Here is a 16617-nt window from a genome sequence, read left to right as displayed (position 1 = left end):
CACTCTCTATTGCCCACAACAAGGATGTTCGTGGTTTTCGCGGGTCTGGCTTTGGCGCTGCCTTATCTGGTATGGTCGGTGTTTCGATTCACGAACAACTACATTGAAGCCAAGAAGATTGGGTTACCGATCTTGGTCTGCCCCATCGATCCGCGCAATCCTCTATGGCTGCTCACGAAAGACCGCCTCAGACCCATCATCACTTCCCTGCCATTTGGCCTGGGCGAATGGGCTGACCGAGCAGAAGTCGGGTGGACCTTTTACCCCAGATTCTCCGTCCATGCCAAATATGGTCAGGCCTTCACGATTGTCTCTCCCGGCAGCAATGAGATCTATATGGCTGCACCCGCCGCCGCCGAAGATATCATGCGACGGAAAAATGATTTCATCAAGGATCCGGAGGTGTACGGCATGCTCGACTTCTACGGCCCGAACCTCGACACGGTCAACGGCAAGGTGTGGGACCGCCACCGCAAAATCACCGTTCCGCCCTTTAATGAACAGAACAGCGCCTTGGTGTGGCGAGAATCTGCAGAACAAGCAGACCAGATGCTGGAGGTGTGGTCCAAGGCAGAATATGTTACAACGACGCAAGCCGACGTTCATGCCGTGGCACTAAACGTGCTGTGTGGCGCCGGGTTTGGATTGCACAGTAGCTTCCTCGACACCAGATCACCAGTTGCGGACCGGCTGGGATATCGACAAAGCTTGCAGACACTGTTGGCAAATATCATACAGCTCGTTCTATGGAGCCTTCTGAAGAAGGCGGGCATCCCACAGTATATGTTCTTCGGCGGTATGCGGAGGGTAGCTCTGGCCTACGAAGAGTTCAAAGGGTACATGATGGAGATGCTGGAGAAAGAGAAGACGGCCTTCGAACAAGGCGACCTCACCCGTCATAACCTGATGAGTGCCCTCGTGCGAGCATCCGAACAGTCACGAGAGGCTGCCATGACATCGAAAGACTCGTCCGAGCTGCCATCGGGAGGCCTGTCCGACGAAGAAGTCCTGGGCAACCTGTTCATCTACAATCTAGCCGGCCATGACACGACGGCGGCAACCCTCCACTTTGCGATCACGCTGCTTGCCGTCTTCCCCGAGTGGCAGGAGTGGATCGCCGAAGAGGTCGACCATGTACGCAAGGCTGATCCATCGGGCCTGTGGTATTACGAGGAGACATTTCCCTTGCTCGAAAGATGTTTGGCGTTGATGGTAAGAAGAATCTTTGCGCGGAGGACCCGCTGACCTCTCGTAGTATGAGACTGTCCGACTCTACGGACCCGTCGTCATGATGCCTCGTTACACGGGGAATGCCGCGCAGAGCCTTCAGATCCTGGACAAGGAATGCATCATACCTCCGCGGACATCGGTGCAACTGAATTTCGCAGGATTACACACCCATCCCGACGACTGGGGACGCGATGCGCTGGATTTCCAGCCCGAGAGATGGATTGTGCCGGCAGAGGATAAGGCTGGCAAACCATCTCTCTTCCAACCAGCGCCAGGTTCGTTTGTACCGTGGAATTCAGGTCCCAGAGTCTGTAAGTTGACCTCATCCCACAAAGCATCTGCGAGGGACATATTGTACGACATGGTCATTTGTTTGAAGGAACCGGACTTTCTCGCCATGCCGAGTTTGGCTCTAATCTCCTCATAGGCCCGGGCAAGAAGTTCTCCCAGGTGGAATTTGTTCGCATCATATTCACCCTGTTTGCGAATGGTTCGAGGGTGGCGTTGGTCAGGAAACCTGGGGAGAGTGAGCAAGCTGCCAAGGCGAGGGTCCTTCGAATCGTGAATGAAGCCAAAGTGGAGGTGACGTTGAAAATAGTCGATGCTGAAAGGATCAAGCTCAAGTGGACCAAGAAGACTGAATCCCATTGATTCGGAATATGCACGAGGAACCTCCATGTCATGGATATTGGGCGGTGATCAACCTGAAGCCCATTGCTTGCCTTTTCCGCCGGCTTGCAAAGCACTTGGATCCCAAGGTCCAGCCCAGGGCTAATCTTGAGACTTGGGCCAGGGATGTAAACGTGTCTTGACTCCTGATAGGCCTCAATATCATCCATGTACGAACAGCTCATGTAGCTGCCTGACATGGGATACAAACTTCAGGCCACGAGGCCACGAGGCCATGGCTCCATGTTGGCTCAGGACATGTAACGGGCTCTTGGCGAGTGTGCGTGGTTCGTGCGCGAAGACCCTAGCCCCCAGATTCAGTATGCATTTGACACCATTGCGACCGCCTCGAGGTGTTTGGCACATCAATCGAGAGGTTGTGGTGAGTAGCAGCTGATCGGGAGAACAACATGTACCGGCTGACATGTATTAGATGAATATTTCAACCTCGTCGGGGGCTCAGAGGGCGTGACCGCCTGACCACGCTGGACCTATCAGCCTCGAAGACCCGTGGGACGACGCGCAAGACATGAAGGTCTACCCTCCATGGGAGCGTGGAATCCCATGCCGCCTAGTCTCTAGGTGAAGACGGCACTCCAGTCCTGCTTCTTCACCCAATCTTCGACGGACGGGAGCTGTACATCCACACCAAGCTATCAACGTCACGGTCAGTATCAGTATCAGTCCCTATACCGCGCAGGTCGCACTTACGTCTCTGGGATGCACGAGCGTCGGATCGTCCCTGCCTTCATACCCAAACTCTTCAAAGTACCCGGCGTTGTCCGCCAACTCGGCGACCAGCTCCTCCGGGAGCGATCCAGAAGATGCATCGAGAGGCACATTTTGATTCACGGCCTTGACGCCTTTGACTGCGCACACAATCTGCAGGTACTCGTCCATTGTCATCCAGGCACGGTAGGCGATCAGATTCTTGCCTGGCGCCGCCTCCACGAGAGCGCGGGTGAAGGGCCCGGTGTCCTCCTCCGTGGCGATCAAGGGCAACTTGACAGTCATCGGGAAGTTGTAGGAGAAGACGTAGATGCCGTTCTCGTCCTGGGAACCACTTCAGCAACAGCCCAAGTATTTCCCCTGAACAAAAGCCAAGAGCCCACACTCACCTTCTGCGGCCTCATAAACGGCGCGGTCAACAGATTCGACAAGTAAAACCCAACCTGCAGGACGCTCGTCTTGGCCCACAACTCCGGGTACGTCGCCTGGCCGTATTCGGCCGCCCGGGCCTTCGAGTCGAAGTGATACACGTGGGTATATTTTCCCCGAGACCACTTCGAGGCATTCGACAGGCCCGAGAAGATCAACCTTTGGAGCCCGTCCGTGTTGGCTGCCGCATCAAACACGTTCTTGCCCTGCTGCTCCTCGACCCGAGAAGCCCAGACGTTCTTCGGCAGGCCCGACGCTGCGGCCTTTTCCGTGTTCCCTGGATCGTAATACAGGCCCCAGAAATCGGTCACGCTGAAGACGGTGTGCGCGCCCTTGAAGGCTTCGGTGAGGGAAGATACGTCGTGGAGCGTTGCGGTGACCACCTCGTGCACGCCTTTGGATTTGAGTCCTTGGGCCGCCGCGCTATTGGCGTTGCGGGTGACGGCCCGAATTTTCCAGCCGGGAGTGTCGAGGAACGTGTTGACCACGGAGCCGCCTTGGGTGCCGGTGGCGCCGAGGACGACGATGAGCTTCGACATGGTGATGACGTGACCAGGGGGAGAGGGTGGAAGTTGAATGTACTGGCGAGGACGTCGGGTTTGTCGTATGGTTTTCACCTCGTGATTTTACCAGGAGCCACGGAGTCTACTGTACATGTACTATCTACCTAGGTACTGAGACTAGCCAAGTAGATAATAAGTATGTGGCAAGGAAGTCAGGATGAATACTTACTCGTACAACTTCGTAGACTCCAATCCTCTTCGACCGCCCGCCGGACGAACTAAAGAGTGTGGAATGAGATGATCCGATATAGTGGATATTGTCCGAAGTCACCGATCGAGTACCCAGTACTCCGTACACAAGGTACTCTAGCAGGCGGAGTCAGTACTTGCCGTACCTAGTCGGTTGCTAATTGATCGCCGTCCTAAAGGTGCTAGCACATTCGCTGAAGGGAGTGCTTGAATGTATGGGAGCCTGAGAGCCCGGCACATACTGTACTGTACGTACAAAGTCTCCGCATGTCCATGCATGTGGATGGTGACATACGATATCTCTCCGCCTCCACCACCTCCACTTACCCGTCGTGCATGCAGGTGTCCAAGTACTCGTACGAGCAAGAAGACTGACGCCACGAATAGGGCGAGGCGTACCTTTGTTTCATGGCGCCGCCCGTGACGGGTCTCCCATAATTGCTGTACCGGACTTTTATGCACCATGGACTGTATTTACAAGACCGCCGTGCGGCGCGGCGATGTTGCTGGGCAGTGAGACTTTTGACTTTCAGTTGGATCGAAATCGTCACCGTATTCGGGCGCTGGGCCTTGGATGTATGAATACAGCATGAACGTAAGACGGGATGCCTGAGTGAATAAAACGCATCCGCATCTCCGTCTGCACCGTCTACACGCTCAGGAGATCAGACGCTAGTTACAGTGTATGAATTATTGCAGTCCGAATTAATCCGTCGCCGGTTCGTCCTTATCCTCGTCTCCTGAATCTTTCCTTCAAAGTTCGACTGGCTGCGGAGGTGACTACGTTGGTCGACGGATGGAGGGATGACTATGCTGGGTCCGTGGCCGGATCCCTTGTGTTGATTCCGCTCCATGCTTTATTCGCGCTCATTTGACGTGCTTCGAATTCGACTCGTCTTTCTCGTGTCATCTGCGCTCATGCTCGCTCCGGAGTTCTGTCAAGCCAAGGGAAGGAAGGGCAAGGGGAGGCACGTATGTCTAGAAGGGATACTGAGCGTGGAGCTCGCACTGTATGCATATGCCCGCATTCTGGCTCTACTCTCCCACCCAGCTCGGCGCACCAGCATGGTCACGATGCCGTCCGGGCCACTGGTAATCCATGTCCGTCGGGATATTCTTCCTCAGATGATTCATGTACGTCGGCGGGACCCGGCCCAGTCGTTTCCACCGCTCGGTCGCCGGGATGCCATGCTCCTCGTTATAATTGGCCAGCAGATCTTCAATCGCGCTTGCCCACTTGATCAGCTTGTCTTCTTGCCATGCCGTGTGCTGGAGCGTCAGCGGGACGGGCATGCCATCTGGATCCAAGCCGATAGGGATAGTCATCACGGGATAGCCGGCCTGAGCGGCGATTTGAATACCCGCGGCCTTAACGTCGCAGAAGAGGAGCGCGTCGATTTGTTTCCCCTCTGCATCTACTTGAGATGACGGCTCCGGGAGGAATTCTGCAAACTCGGCTACCAAGTCTGGAGCAGATGCGAATATCCGCGTAACTTTGTCGTAGACTTCGCTTCGTGGTATCGATTCGCGCTGGTAGGTTTGCAGGAGCTGTAGGAATTGTTTGTAGATTTCGGGCTGCATGGTGAAGCGAGTCTGTCGAGGCTGGTCAATATATGTGTATGTGTGTGTTCACTCGTGGGCAGGGGCAGGGGACAGAACTTATCTCGCTTACCTTCACCCTGGTCACGTAGCTCAGGGCTTGGTCGAACTCAATGAAAGGTTTTGTGCTTTCCTCTCTGTAACCCTTCAATGCCGCGTCGATGCCGTTCTGCCGACACTGTGATTGGATATGCTTCAGTGCGGCGTTGTAGGTCTCGTCTTTGATCCCTTTTGTGTCGATGCATTTGCGGAAGAGCCGTTGCCCGTCAGGAAACATGGGGAGGTCACCGGCCTTGCCGCCCTCGCTGCCGCGGTTTTCGTCGTTGAACCGGACGACGTCTTCGAGGGTCTTTATGGGCGTCTTCTTCAGTTTGCTGAGGTACACGTTCATCAGATAGTAGGTCTGCACTTTGCTGACTGTGATTTCGGAAATCTCGGGCTTGTCTTCGCCGTATCGTTCCCTGAGAGGAGATCCTGCACGTTAGTATGAACGCACGGTACGGCATGACATGACCTACCAGTCCCATATGCCGTCTCTGCCCATCCTCTCTTCCGCGCACGGCATGTCGACGGGCACGATTTCAGCACCCGCCTCCTTCAAGAGGCCCAACACCTTCCCTGCAACGAGTCGTTGGGGCGAGGGCGCAACGTCCCAGAAACATCTCATGGGCAGACCGAACCTTGCCCCCTTGAGTGCATGCCGATCAGTGAGGCAGTCGTAGTAACTCTTCGGCTGACGTCTCCCTGGCTGCGTGCTGAACTTGTCCTCCGCATCTGGACCGGCGACGACGTCGAGGGCTCGAGCCACGTCGGCAACGCAGCGGCCGAAGTGCCCGACGGAATCCTGGGTCTCGGAGATGGGAATGACGCCTCCGCGCGATGTGAGGCCAACAGTCGGTTTGATCGCGGCCACGCCGCACACCATGCCCGGCGAGATGACACTACAGTCGGTCTCGGTGCCAAAAGCGAGGGGCACAATGTTGGCTGACACGCTCACGGCGCTGCCTGAGCTGCTGCCATCTATAGGCCCCCATTCTCAGCGCCATAGTTGCCGGCTGCTGGAGAAGTACTCACTTGCAGAGCGGTTCAACATGTAAGGATTCCGAGTTTGGCCCCCGCGCGCTGAATACCCTAGTGCATAGATGCTCCCTCTCATGCCGGCCCATTCGTCCAAGTTCGCTTTGCCTATGATGACGGCACCGCTCTCACGTAGCAGACGGACGATGTGTGCGTCCTTGGGCACAATACATCCCAGGAGTGCCCATGAGCCAGCCGTTGTTTGCATTTTATCCGCCGTGGCGATGTTCTTGTAGAACAATAAGCTGTCAGCGGGCTGGACTCCAGTGGGTGTAGGAGTTTTACTCACGTCTTTGATGAGCACGGGGATGCCATGCAGTGGGCCTCGTATTCTCCGCTGCTTCCGCTCTTCATCCAGCGCAGCGGCGTGGTCAAGAGCATCGGGGTTCGTTTCGATCACGCATTCGAGGTACGGGTTGATCTTCCCGCTGTCAGCAACCTCTGAAATCGCAGCAGGAGATTTATTTAGCCAAGAACCTTCTGAATTCTGTCCAAGCAGAACTTGACAAAGTCAGAGGTGGACAGTGCACCGGACGCATAGTGATGCTGTAACTCGTCGACGGAGATTTCATGGAGGTTCAGATTGTTGCAGTAAGGCATTCGAAAGACTTCTGGCATATCGTTCTGGTCTGGCAATACGATAAAATTGCCATCAAGCGAGGTAGGATCAAGTTGACCCGAGCTCTGGCGTGTCGCCATGTTGACGACCGGCTTGATAATGCGACGGTTCTCTGATCAATCAGCTACGGGTATGTCATGGCTGTGTATGCAACCCCAGGTCCCCCGTGAAGGTGTTGTGAGTTGCAGGCATCCAGCAGATCACCGTTGATCTCAGTGCACCGTGACAAGGCTGGATTAGCAGTCGAATAGTCATTGGCGAGACGTGGAGGGTATCGCCGTAATGCGGAGGAGGACAACGGTTCGAGGAGTGAGTTGGAGTGGATTGATTGGGCGGTGAGGTAGGAATGATTTGGTGGAAATTGTTATCAGACGGCGATGTCCTTGCCGCCGAAATTTTACAACAACTGGACTTGCTGGGGCAATGTGAATTCCAGTGACTTGTGAGGTACTCGCTAAAGTATTACTCAAAGACGTGTTCGCAATCTCGTAACACTGACTTTTTGGAGCCCGTATCTCCCGCAACGCCAAGTCCCAGCTGGTATATGGTATCGAACGCTGGAGAAGCAGACACATGCCACCAATATCGGCCGTAACATCATTACCGTGGTCCAACCAGCTCGTGACGCATGATCACTCCTCAGTCTAAACCTTCTGCCAACAATGATGCTTCATCCCAAATGTCTCGCATGCCTTTGACGTAAATTCGATCGAGATAGAAGAACTTCAACAGCAGGTCACGAAGCTGATCCCAGTCCCGCAATTTCAGTACCTTGGACACCTTGGCGACATTCAAAACGAACCATGGTCGCTCCCGCTGCCCTGCAGAAATGAACGCACCCAGCATCAAGACCCATGTCAGCAGCTCGAAGTAAGGACCCCACAGCCCTTTGAGATCCGAGCTCTGGAGAGCCGTCTTCAGCTGAGCGGTCAAAGTCCGGTTGAGCGCAGAGTCGGGCGCCATGACTTGATAGTTGCTGAACCAGAATATCAACAACGCCAGTCGACATGCCTCTTCTTTGTCGCTGGCGGGCGCTCGTGGCTCGAACGGCGCGGACAGGGCAGCATACCGAAACTGGTAGCTTTTGGCGTTGATGTAATCATTCTCTTCTTGATCAGGTAGTACTTGCTTCTCGTGGTAGTATTCCCGGTATTGCACAACATCTCGCATGTCGCGGAAGGCTTGCGATATTCTCCAGTCGAAGAGAGTGTCCACGTCCGGAGTCAGGATGCCAATACCCATTTTCTTGATATCGTCACTGACATTCTGCCGAATCTCTTCGACCAATCTCGCAGGCAGGGAAGACAACGAAGCGGTAGGAGGTGCCGCGGGCAAGGAACGCGCCACCGCTGCGCACATGTAGGAAGACCTGTTCGCGGTGGTCAGACTTCACCAGATCCACAGCATCATCCAATTACTTACGATAGGATCAGCTCGGTTGCGTGAGGAGGTAGTCCATGGTATCCACCACGCCAGGCGATCAACTTCTGCAGCCCCGAAACGTGTGCGAACATCTCCTGTTGGTTTCCCGTGATAATCTGCGCAACACCAGTAAGTCTCGACCGGACACCTTGGTGGGAATGCAGTACATACCTCAATTGAAAGCAGACACATCATGGCAAAGATTGTAGAGGCTTGAGCGGCCGTCTCCATTGATTTCATCGTCTCATTGGCAATCTTCACCGCATTCAGTTTGTACGAAACGAAATCCGGGACTGCGCGATTCTCGAGGTCGGCTTCGGTGAAGGTACTTTCGATCGATCCGCTCCTCAATTCTCCCAACCTCGCGCTTCGCTCTGCCGAAGATACGGCCAATAGCGCGTACAAGACCAATGGATCCTGTGCAGCATTCTGAAAGGCCCAGCGAGTCTGGATTTCAGCTTGGTGTCGAGTCGGGAAGACGCCGGGGATCATAACATCAGAGACTAGGACAAGTCAGCTTCTCTGCACGAGGAGGGCCGTTGTTACGATTGGCATTTGATCTTCCAGAACAGAGGGTGAGACACAAATCTACTTCTTAGCTCTGCATTTGGTAGATTTTGTCTGCTGCAGGAAGAGATCCAGCCAAGTCAGCTTGAGCCTCCTGATCTCCGGGTTCTCAACCTCCGCCAGGGCTCTCGGTTCCACAGTGTATCGCGCCACAGCATAGAAAACGGAGGCTTGGGGAAGGAACGACTTACAATGGCGCAAGGCAGTGTTCATGCTCGGGGTAATGTGGACAGAGCTGATATTAAAGGGATCAAGAACTGTATTTCGAAGCGAGGAATTAGGCGGGCTCTGAAGCGCGGTTCCTGGATGACCAGCATCCAGTCTCTGCAGGATTTGTGTGAGCATCGATCTCACGGAGCTGGTTTCATCTCCGAAGCTCGCTCGCCGAGCCACGTCAGTCGACGCATTTTGCTCGCTGCGCTGAGCATTGACAGCTTCTTGAACTTCATTTCGACGAACATTGCTGTAATGCCGCAGTCGGTCCAGCTGCTCTCGGTCAAGTTGCTCTTGCTTGGCTGTGGGAGGCGCCCGCTGTAGACCAGGTGTTTGTGGCTCGGGAGTGCGGCTATCCGCGCGAACGCTCACCGTTGAGGACGATGCTGGGGAGCTCGCGACGCTGGGGACTGACGGCGTCTCCGGGGAGCCGCGCTGCTGAAGAGCGGCAGAGGCATCGGCGATGCGGAGGGCTTCGACTGGTCGTGGCTGTAACACGGGTCTGGGACGTTGTCGCCCTATGTTCGCCGTTCCCGTCGTCTTCTGCTTTCGGCCGGCCTGCTTGCGATTCCTGTGAGCAGTCTGTTGGATATGTGCGTTAATGGCTCGCTGATCAGAACGTGGTCTTTGACCACTGGAGGACGAGTCAACGAACAGGAAACGGCTGGCTTGCTCGGACGCTGTCGAAGCTCTGGCGCCTTCCTGATCGATCCTCCGATATTTGGTCGACGACTCGCCTGCCTCGCTTCCGTCATCCAAAGAGGGTGACCTGCCGGCTCTGGTGGGATTATGTACTGCTCTCCCAGCACCATGCGCCGATTCGGCGCGTTCATCCATGCTCAAAGCGGCATATCGGATGTACGGGTGGGAGACTCAATGCAAAGATGATTCATTGAGCTGATGAAGGGTCACAGGCTCCGCAGCAGCGAGGGCACGTTCCATCACCCACCTCTGCAAGCTGTGAGAGACCGACTCTTCTGCCACGAGTCGGGATCGAGATGGCTCTCGACCTCCATGGACGGGTGAATGATGTAGTCCCAAAGCTACCGGCGACGCGCTACGCCCAGGATGGTTCGCGCTCTGCCGCCAACCAACGACTGCGCAACCTCAACGGCCGCACGAGCAAATCAGGTCCAGTTTCCCAACCCTTTTGCCCCTTTGGTGTTTCTCATGCTTCCTTCCCAAAACTACCGTTACCTCGAACCGACATTAGGGCAATCCGTAGCCTCTGTAATCGAAGGTTGATTGGGCGCAGGCTTCCTGGATTCATCCACATACCGCGCCATTGGTAAGCACTTGCAGCGTGTGTCAGAGGAGTCGACCTCAGCTCTGCAACTAGGCTTGAAGAAGCGTCGGGTGAGAGGAGTCTATGAGTGGTCCAAACTGCGAGCCCTTTTGGGGTAACGGTTACCGCCCAATCAGGTTGATAGCATACGGCCGTTGTCTGTTTGCAAGTCGTCGGCCCCCAGAGAGACCCTTGGTCATGCAGCCCCCGTGTCGCCCTACAAGGTTGAGTGGACATGGTGCGCAAGATGACGGGAATAGTTTTATTGACCGTCCTGAAGCCGCGATCCGTTCGTGTCCTTTTGTTGGCGGCTCCATGATTACAAGAAGGAGAAACTGCGCCCTCTGCTCTTACAAGAGCTGGTTGCACTTCTTTCATTGGGAATACCCCGTCCTCCTGCCAGCGAAGATTTTCATTTCTAGTTGAAAATGAGTGTGGTTTTCACTCAGACTTCGGGAGTGGACTATACCCCAACGTATCTGTTCGTTTCGGGTGACCGTCAGCGTGGCACGGGCAAATCCAGGCACGTAATGAAAGAGTTTCTTCGCAAGCGCGATTCCATCCGTCGTCAGAAGCAACTGGCCTCTCGATCCAAAAGTCGGGTCCTTCCATGGTTGCGGCGAGAAGATATGGATCAAGGCACATCACAACCAGATGGGTCTGTGGCAGAGGCTGCCTTGTCATCGGATTCCCTGAGCGACACCAGTTCAAGGCCATCATCACCCCAACAGTCGCAATGGACGGCGGGAAGCACAATGGGTGATTCGCATTCCTCTCCCACCTTCAGCTCCTCCGGGTCCAACGTCGACTTCGGCGGGCTTTCAGACAGCGCAGCGTACACTTCACAAACTCCCAAGGATCTTGTGACAAATGGTAAGTCGAGTAACGCCAGTATCCTTTCCCGATTTGCGTCTGACTCCGACTCAGTACACACAGGAGTCATTAGTCGATTGTACGGGACGAAAGAGTCCAGCCAGTGCGTATCACCGGCATCTGCAATGGCACAACATATAATGACCCGGCCGGTGTCGTCGCGGATACTTCTTGCCATTTCCAGCCTCAACCACGATATCGAAAGAGGGCATCGTGAACCCACCTCGGACACTCTTGCATTGGTCGTCGAGGGCATCGGCTTGCTTCAACAACAAATTCGGAGGCCAGATGCTATGTCTGAAGACGCTATTCTGACCGTGCTCAGCCTGTGGGCGTATGAAGTGACCTTGTCCATGGGTGTCCCCTCTGAGAATCAGAGGTTTCCGAAGTCCTTGACTCACAACGTCCACACTCACCTGAACGGCCTCCAAAAATCTATTAAGTGTTGTGGCGGGATACAGAATCTCTCATCGGAAACCATGTGGCTGTTGGCTTGGTGTGTGAGTACGATGCCAGGATACTGGCCGATTGATAATCGGACGATGGAGCAAGTATGCAACAATACTCGACCAACACAACCCCAAGCCGATGGCTATTATTTCTTGACGCGGCTTTTTGATACACTCTCGAAAATTCAACGGCAAATGTCGTCACCCGATACTTTATCCAGCATCCTGAACGAGGAATCATTTTCGTCACTGAGAAAGACATTGCTTCGATTGAACGTGGAGCGACAAACCCTCGCCGAGGAGACGACACCAATGGGCAGATTGCGCAAATCTGTAGCACTGGCAGCAAGTTTGCTCTTCATATTTGACGTCCTCCTTGGGGGCACGGATCGTGCTCACCAAGAAGCCCGGGGTCGGAGAAAAGACCTGCTCAGAGCCCAAAGACGGCTGACTGATCATCATCTCGAAGAAGAAGGTTCGCTCGAGAAGGTGTGGTCAGTCCTTATGACACAGCAAGAGGAGCCCCGGCTCCAGCTCCACCCGCGGGCATGGTCGATTGTGGAGATGGTGAACGTGATAAAACATCTGCATGTGCCCACGCTAGATGCACTGTCACAACTGCTGCTGGGATACTTGCTGCCTGAAACACGAAGCCATTCCACAGCAGACTATCGATACGAGAGACTGCTTATCCAGATACATATTGAGCTGGACGGGTTGGCAGATCTGAGCTGATAAGAGGTAGCTGGTTAATCATCCTGTACGATTAAACTAGATCTCGAATAAAACTGGTAGATGTTTGCTGCACCCGGAGCATTGCGGGCTTGTGTCTAAAACCCTCCGTAGTTAGCGGGGCTCAGCGAGGCACTGGTAGGGGCCGAGGTAGGGCGAAGCCTTCGGCATCGAGCGCAAGCACACAAGTTTCTCACCCTTTGCTCACCCTTTACTCACCCTTCGCTCATCTTCACTTCTTCCACCAGAGAAGAGAGAGATCTCTTGTGTGATCAAGGAGACACATAGTTAACCTACGCCAGCGCTTCTGTTTGCTATGCCTCAGCCAAGAGCGCCCGTTCTATTGCAGCCTGGCCCTCCCTCGACACTCATAGCAAACTTGACATGCCCGTTGACAACACTCCAACCAGTCAAACATGGTACCACGTCGTCCTCCCTTCCTATGTGCACGACCTCCTTGCATTATGGCTCAGCAAGCACTATACCCGGTTGTTTCACCAAAGAGCGCAGGAAAAGCCCAGGCTATTATGTGATCTGAGTCAGTGTATCTATCAGTGTTGTACACGGCCAACTCGGCCGTGACCCTTTTCTTCAGCACTTTCAATACACCCTCACCGACGCCGTCCTGTCTCTCGTTTGTGTTTCGTTTGCCCCTTCGCCCTCCTCCACTGTATTATTGGTGCTTGGAGCAGAGCAAATCTGTCTTCAACGTCAGCACTCGACTCATCCTTACAGGACGTCTTTCTCCTTTACCGTCCAGCGGGTAGACTATTTCTAAATGGACAAATTGGCACACACTGGCCACCCAGTATATGTAAGTGTATACAGATGCGGCATCGGTCCTCATCCTCCAGGTGTGTCTCCTTGCATTATGTCAGTCACTGTCAACCCAGCACATACCTATTATTCCCATCTAATCAGTGGCGATGCCATGCATGCCTTTGTTGGCCCAGATCGTTCAAGCTTGTTGTGGTGTGCAGCACGGCCCCAGTCCAATTCCTCATACCTCTCAACCGCAACAACTAAAGCTGCCAGAATGGTTTCTCTTCACACCCGCACTGTTTGCTCCAGCTTGTTTATCCCTGCCTCTGGGTAGTCCTACGCCACTCGTGTCATGCTCTTCCGCTTCATCTCTTAACGATAGATCAACTTCGCTCCGAGTATATCACTGTTCTCCAACGCAGTCTTTCATAACAGAATCGCACGAAGCACTCGTCCGCCAAGAAAACAGAAACATCCGGCATACCAACACAGAGATCGTCAAGCTTGAGGCTAGGGAGACTGACGCAACATTGTTCATTTACCCAATCGCACGGCATCATCTCAGACCTGGCCTTCGAAATCGTCGAGGATCGTCAAGCTGAACGTCTACGAGGTCTGTTATCGGGGGAGGAAAGCACTGAGCACGAAGCACGAAGCAACGCACCAGCAATCCTCAATATACTCGAGGGTTAGACCCAACACCGTCATACAATAGTCCAACCTCCTCTTCGCCCTGAAATGCCTGATGAACAAACCTTGTCAATGGCGGCCGCTGAGGAAGTCTCCGGGTGGTGGCCGTCGGAAAAGAGTGCTAAGTCTCGCCTCAGAGCTTTCTTCGTTCGCACAAAGTCGGAAAGATTCACAAGACAGCACAATACAGAAGTGGCCGATGCCGTTAAAGTTGGGCACCAGCCTCTAAAACCTCCAGAGGTCTCGGAATGTCCGGCAGCAGTAGCTCGTCAGCAGCACTCAAATTGTGACTCAACATGGCCAAGTCGGAAGCTGGGGCTGTCTCGGCGTGGAAAAGCAGATCGACTGCTTCGGGCTCAGAAGAGCCTGCCAAACTTGTTCCAGCTGTCCACACACCCGCATGTGGAAGAGCTGTATCTGCCTTCACCAGTACTTCTACCACCAATGCCGATGCCTATGCCGCGACCCCAACAGACCACGTCGCGCAAAGTTTTCAGACCAAGCACGGACTCCTCAGCCCATACACTGAACTCCCCCGATCACCTACGAGAGCGGTCTTTCTCCGACAATCACTCCATCTCCACCACCCACACAAGCTTTTCCAGCCGGGCGAGCTACGGCCCTCGTACGCCAGACTCATCCTTCTCCAGCACAGACAGCTACGAAGTTCAGGCACCACCAGACTCCAGACCACGGATTGTGGCCTCGGCCCAGCATGACCTAGATGACTCCTCCATGCACTATGCCGTCCACCAAGGTGCCACCTCCAAGAAATGTCCGGTGATCCTCCCAAAGCAGATCACCTTTCAGGACACTCCGCCCGACATTGCTCCTGCCGACTCCAATATCCAGAAGCCACTCCTAGGCGTCCCTCAGCTCGATGACACCGGCAGACGAATCTCGACGGTCGCCCCTTTGCCCGAGCCAGGCCACATCCGCAAAACCTCGGCGCGCTACCGATGCGAAACCCGAGGCGGCGCATACACCGAACCTAGCACGCCGACGTCTCCGGCCTCCCAGTCCCGGCCCTGCAGCATCAGAAGCACAACCTCCTCGCACACCTCCGGCTCACGCGAAACGCACAGGCGAACCGCCTCGTACAGCCTGTTCCCCCCGACGGCATCGTCCAGACAGACGCATCTGCCATCGAGGCGCACGCGTTCGTCCACGTCGGCAAGTCATGAAACTGAAATCGAAAGAGAAAGAGAAAGCGCAGCACTTGATTTCGGAAGCGTGCCCTCGCCATCGCTAACAGGCCCCGCAACGACACGCGAAAGAGCCACAAGTACCGACTCGAGACCCCCGTCACGAACCAAGCTCAAAAGACGCGGCATGCTTCCAATAGTGGATACGACGGCCATGGGCGTCCCTGCGCGAGAAGCCACCCCTTCGATATTGCGCGCGGACGAGGGCAACGACGAGCACGACGCCGCCGTGAACAGGCCACCACTCTGGGTGGCGAAGACGCCGCCCGCCAGAGACCAGATCATCAGGCAGAAGAGTATGCCGTCCTTGTCGTTGCGGACACGGGGCCCGCCGTCGGGACCGCCGCCCGATATACCGCTTCCGGCATTGCCGACAGAGGCGTCGAGATGGGTGTCGCTACCTGCTGGGACGGTGTGCTACAGGAGGTAGGCGACCTTCGTCCGTAAATGCATGTAGTGTTTAGTGGGTGATGGGTATGTGTGAAGGGTCTGTCGGTCTGGAAGTCAACGCAGGGTACTCCGTACTGAAACGAGAACACGATGGAAACGAGAGGACGCAGGATGTTGTTCACGATGATTTTTGATTCATGTCGTCTTCTTGGACGACGCCCGAGCATCGATGCTCAATGCTGCTGGTTGCTTTCCAGCCCATTCAATGCCAATGCCAATGCTATGTTCCATTGACCCCGGTACGCCTTCGCTGTGCATTTGTTCCTCAAGCCGCCCCCATTGACGCCGGTGTGCACACGCAGCCAAGCTAAGCCGCCTACTCCGGCAATGGCAGGTCCTTCAGATACGGCCAGCCCGTCTCCTCTTCTGGCTTCTCTGCCTCCATCCCAATTACGCGTCTCAGTATTCGCACCTCGCCCTGCAGGGCCGCAATGATGGTGTACTCTTCATGCCACTCCTCGCTTCTGAGTCTGTGGGCGGTTCGGATCATCTCACAAACCTTGAGCGTCTGCGCGTGCCAGTGGTCTCGGTCCAATCGGCTCTGCAAGTGCTCGTCCTTCTCCTGCTGCAAGAGATCGTTGTAGTGTCTGCGCTGGCGGAGGAAGCGGCCCTCGATGTCTCCGCAGTAGTTTCGCACTTGCTCGACCGCGGTGCCCATTGCTTCCTCGTACATGGCGATCAAGTTTGTGTTTTCCTTCTGCTCGTGCTTGTACAGTTCGACGAGGTGCTTCTGTTTGGCAAGTTCGAGCTCGAGTTCGCGGATCTTGGCCTCTGTAGCGCGGCGTAAAGCAGTCAGTTTGATGTGTGTGTGTGTGTGTGTGTGTGTGTGTGTGTGTGTGTGTGTGTGTGTGTGTGTGTGTGTGTG

General features: G+C 54.8%; 8 protein-coding genes across 8 annotated transcripts in view; 3 read left to right on the top strand and 5 right to left on the bottom strand.

Annotated features, from left to right (window-relative positions):
• Positions 1-24: 24 nt before the first annotated feature.
• On the top strand, positions 25-1881 carry A1O7_09948 (uncharacterized protein; the record flags this gene model as incomplete). Its single annotated transcript, XM_007763932.1, has 3 exons — positions 25-1212; positions 1256-1541; positions 1658-1881. The coding sequence occupies 3 exons, from the start codon at positions 25-27 to the stop codon at positions 1879-1881; spliced, it is 1698 nt and encodes a 565-aa protein (XP_007762122.1).
• A 705-nt stretch (positions 1882-2586) lies between these two features.
• A1O7_09947 (uncharacterized protein) lies at positions 2587-3596 on the bottom strand (the record flags this gene model as incomplete). The annotated part of the gene is made up of 2 exons (XM_007763931.1): positions 2587-2952; positions 3018-3596. The coding sequence occupies 2 exons, from the start codon at positions 3594-3596 to the stop codon at positions 2587-2589; spliced, it is 945 nt and encodes a 314-aa protein (XP_007762121.1).
• A 1248-nt stretch (positions 3597-4844) lies between these two features.
• Positions 4845-7184, bottom strand: A1O7_09946 (uncharacterized protein; the record flags this gene model as incomplete). Its single annotated transcript, XM_007763930.1, has 6 exons — positions 4845-5402; positions 5482-5869; positions 5927-6428; positions 6483-6714; positions 6775-6906; positions 6963-7184. 6 exons carry the CDS (start codon positions 7182-7184, stop codon positions 4845-4847), a joined length of 2034 nt encoding a protein of 677 aa, XP_007762120.1.
• A 559-nt stretch (positions 7185-7743) lies between these two features.
• On the bottom strand, positions 7744-9018 carry A1O7_09945 (uncharacterized protein; the record flags this gene model as incomplete). The annotated part of the gene is made up of 3 exons (XM_007763929.1): positions 7744-8473; positions 8527-8642; positions 8698-9018. The coding sequence occupies 3 exons, from the start codon at positions 9016-9018 to the stop codon at positions 7744-7746; spliced, it is 1167 nt and encodes a 388-aa protein (XP_007762119.1).
• A 96-nt stretch (positions 9019-9114) lies between these two features.
• On the bottom strand, positions 9115-10143 carry A1O7_09944 (uncharacterized protein; the record flags this gene model as incomplete). Its single annotated transcript, XM_007763928.1, has 1 exon — positions 9115-10143. One exon carries the CDS (start codon positions 10141-10143, stop codon positions 9115-9117), a length of 1029 nt encoding a protein of 342 aa, XP_007762118.1.
• Positions 10144-11346: 1203 nt separating this feature from the next.
• On the top strand, positions 11347-12648 carry A1O7_09943 (uncharacterized protein; the record flags this gene model as incomplete). Its single annotated transcript, XM_007763927.1, has 2 exons — positions 11347-11464; positions 11519-12648. The coding sequence occupies 2 exons, from the start codon at positions 11347-11349 to the stop codon at positions 12646-12648; spliced, it is 1248 nt and encodes a 415-aa protein (XP_007762117.1).
• Positions 12649-14541: 1893 nt separating this feature from the next.
• Positions 14542-15732, top strand: A1O7_09942 (uncharacterized protein; the record flags this gene model as incomplete). Its single annotated transcript, XM_007763926.1, has 1 exon — positions 14542-15732. One exon carries the CDS (start codon positions 14542-14544, stop codon positions 15730-15732), a length of 1191 nt encoding a protein of 396 aa, XP_007762116.1.
• Positions 15733-16068: 336 nt separating this feature from the next.
• The window catches only part of A1O7_09941 (uncharacterized protein), a gene marked incomplete at both ends in the record, with an annotated part of 1021 nt that continues 472 nt past the window's right edge, over positions 16069-16617 (bottom strand). The window contains one exon of the mRNA XM_007763925.1: positions 16069-16523. Within this exon, the coding sequence (XP_007762115.1) occupies positions 16069-16523 (455 nt within the window). The remainder of the gene's footprint in view (positions 16524-16617) is intronic.

This window comes from Cladophialophora yegresii (genome assembly GCF_000585515.1).
Source record: "Cladophialophora yegresii CBS 114405 chromosome Unknown aczIN-supercont1.7, whole genome shotgun sequence".
In the NCBI taxonomy this organism is placed as follows: Eukaryota; Fungi; Ascomycota; class Eurotiomycetes; order Chaetothyriales; family Herpotrichiellaceae; genus Cladophialophora; species Cladophialophora yegresii.
This window is presented reverse-complemented; position numbering and strand designations above follow the sequence as displayed.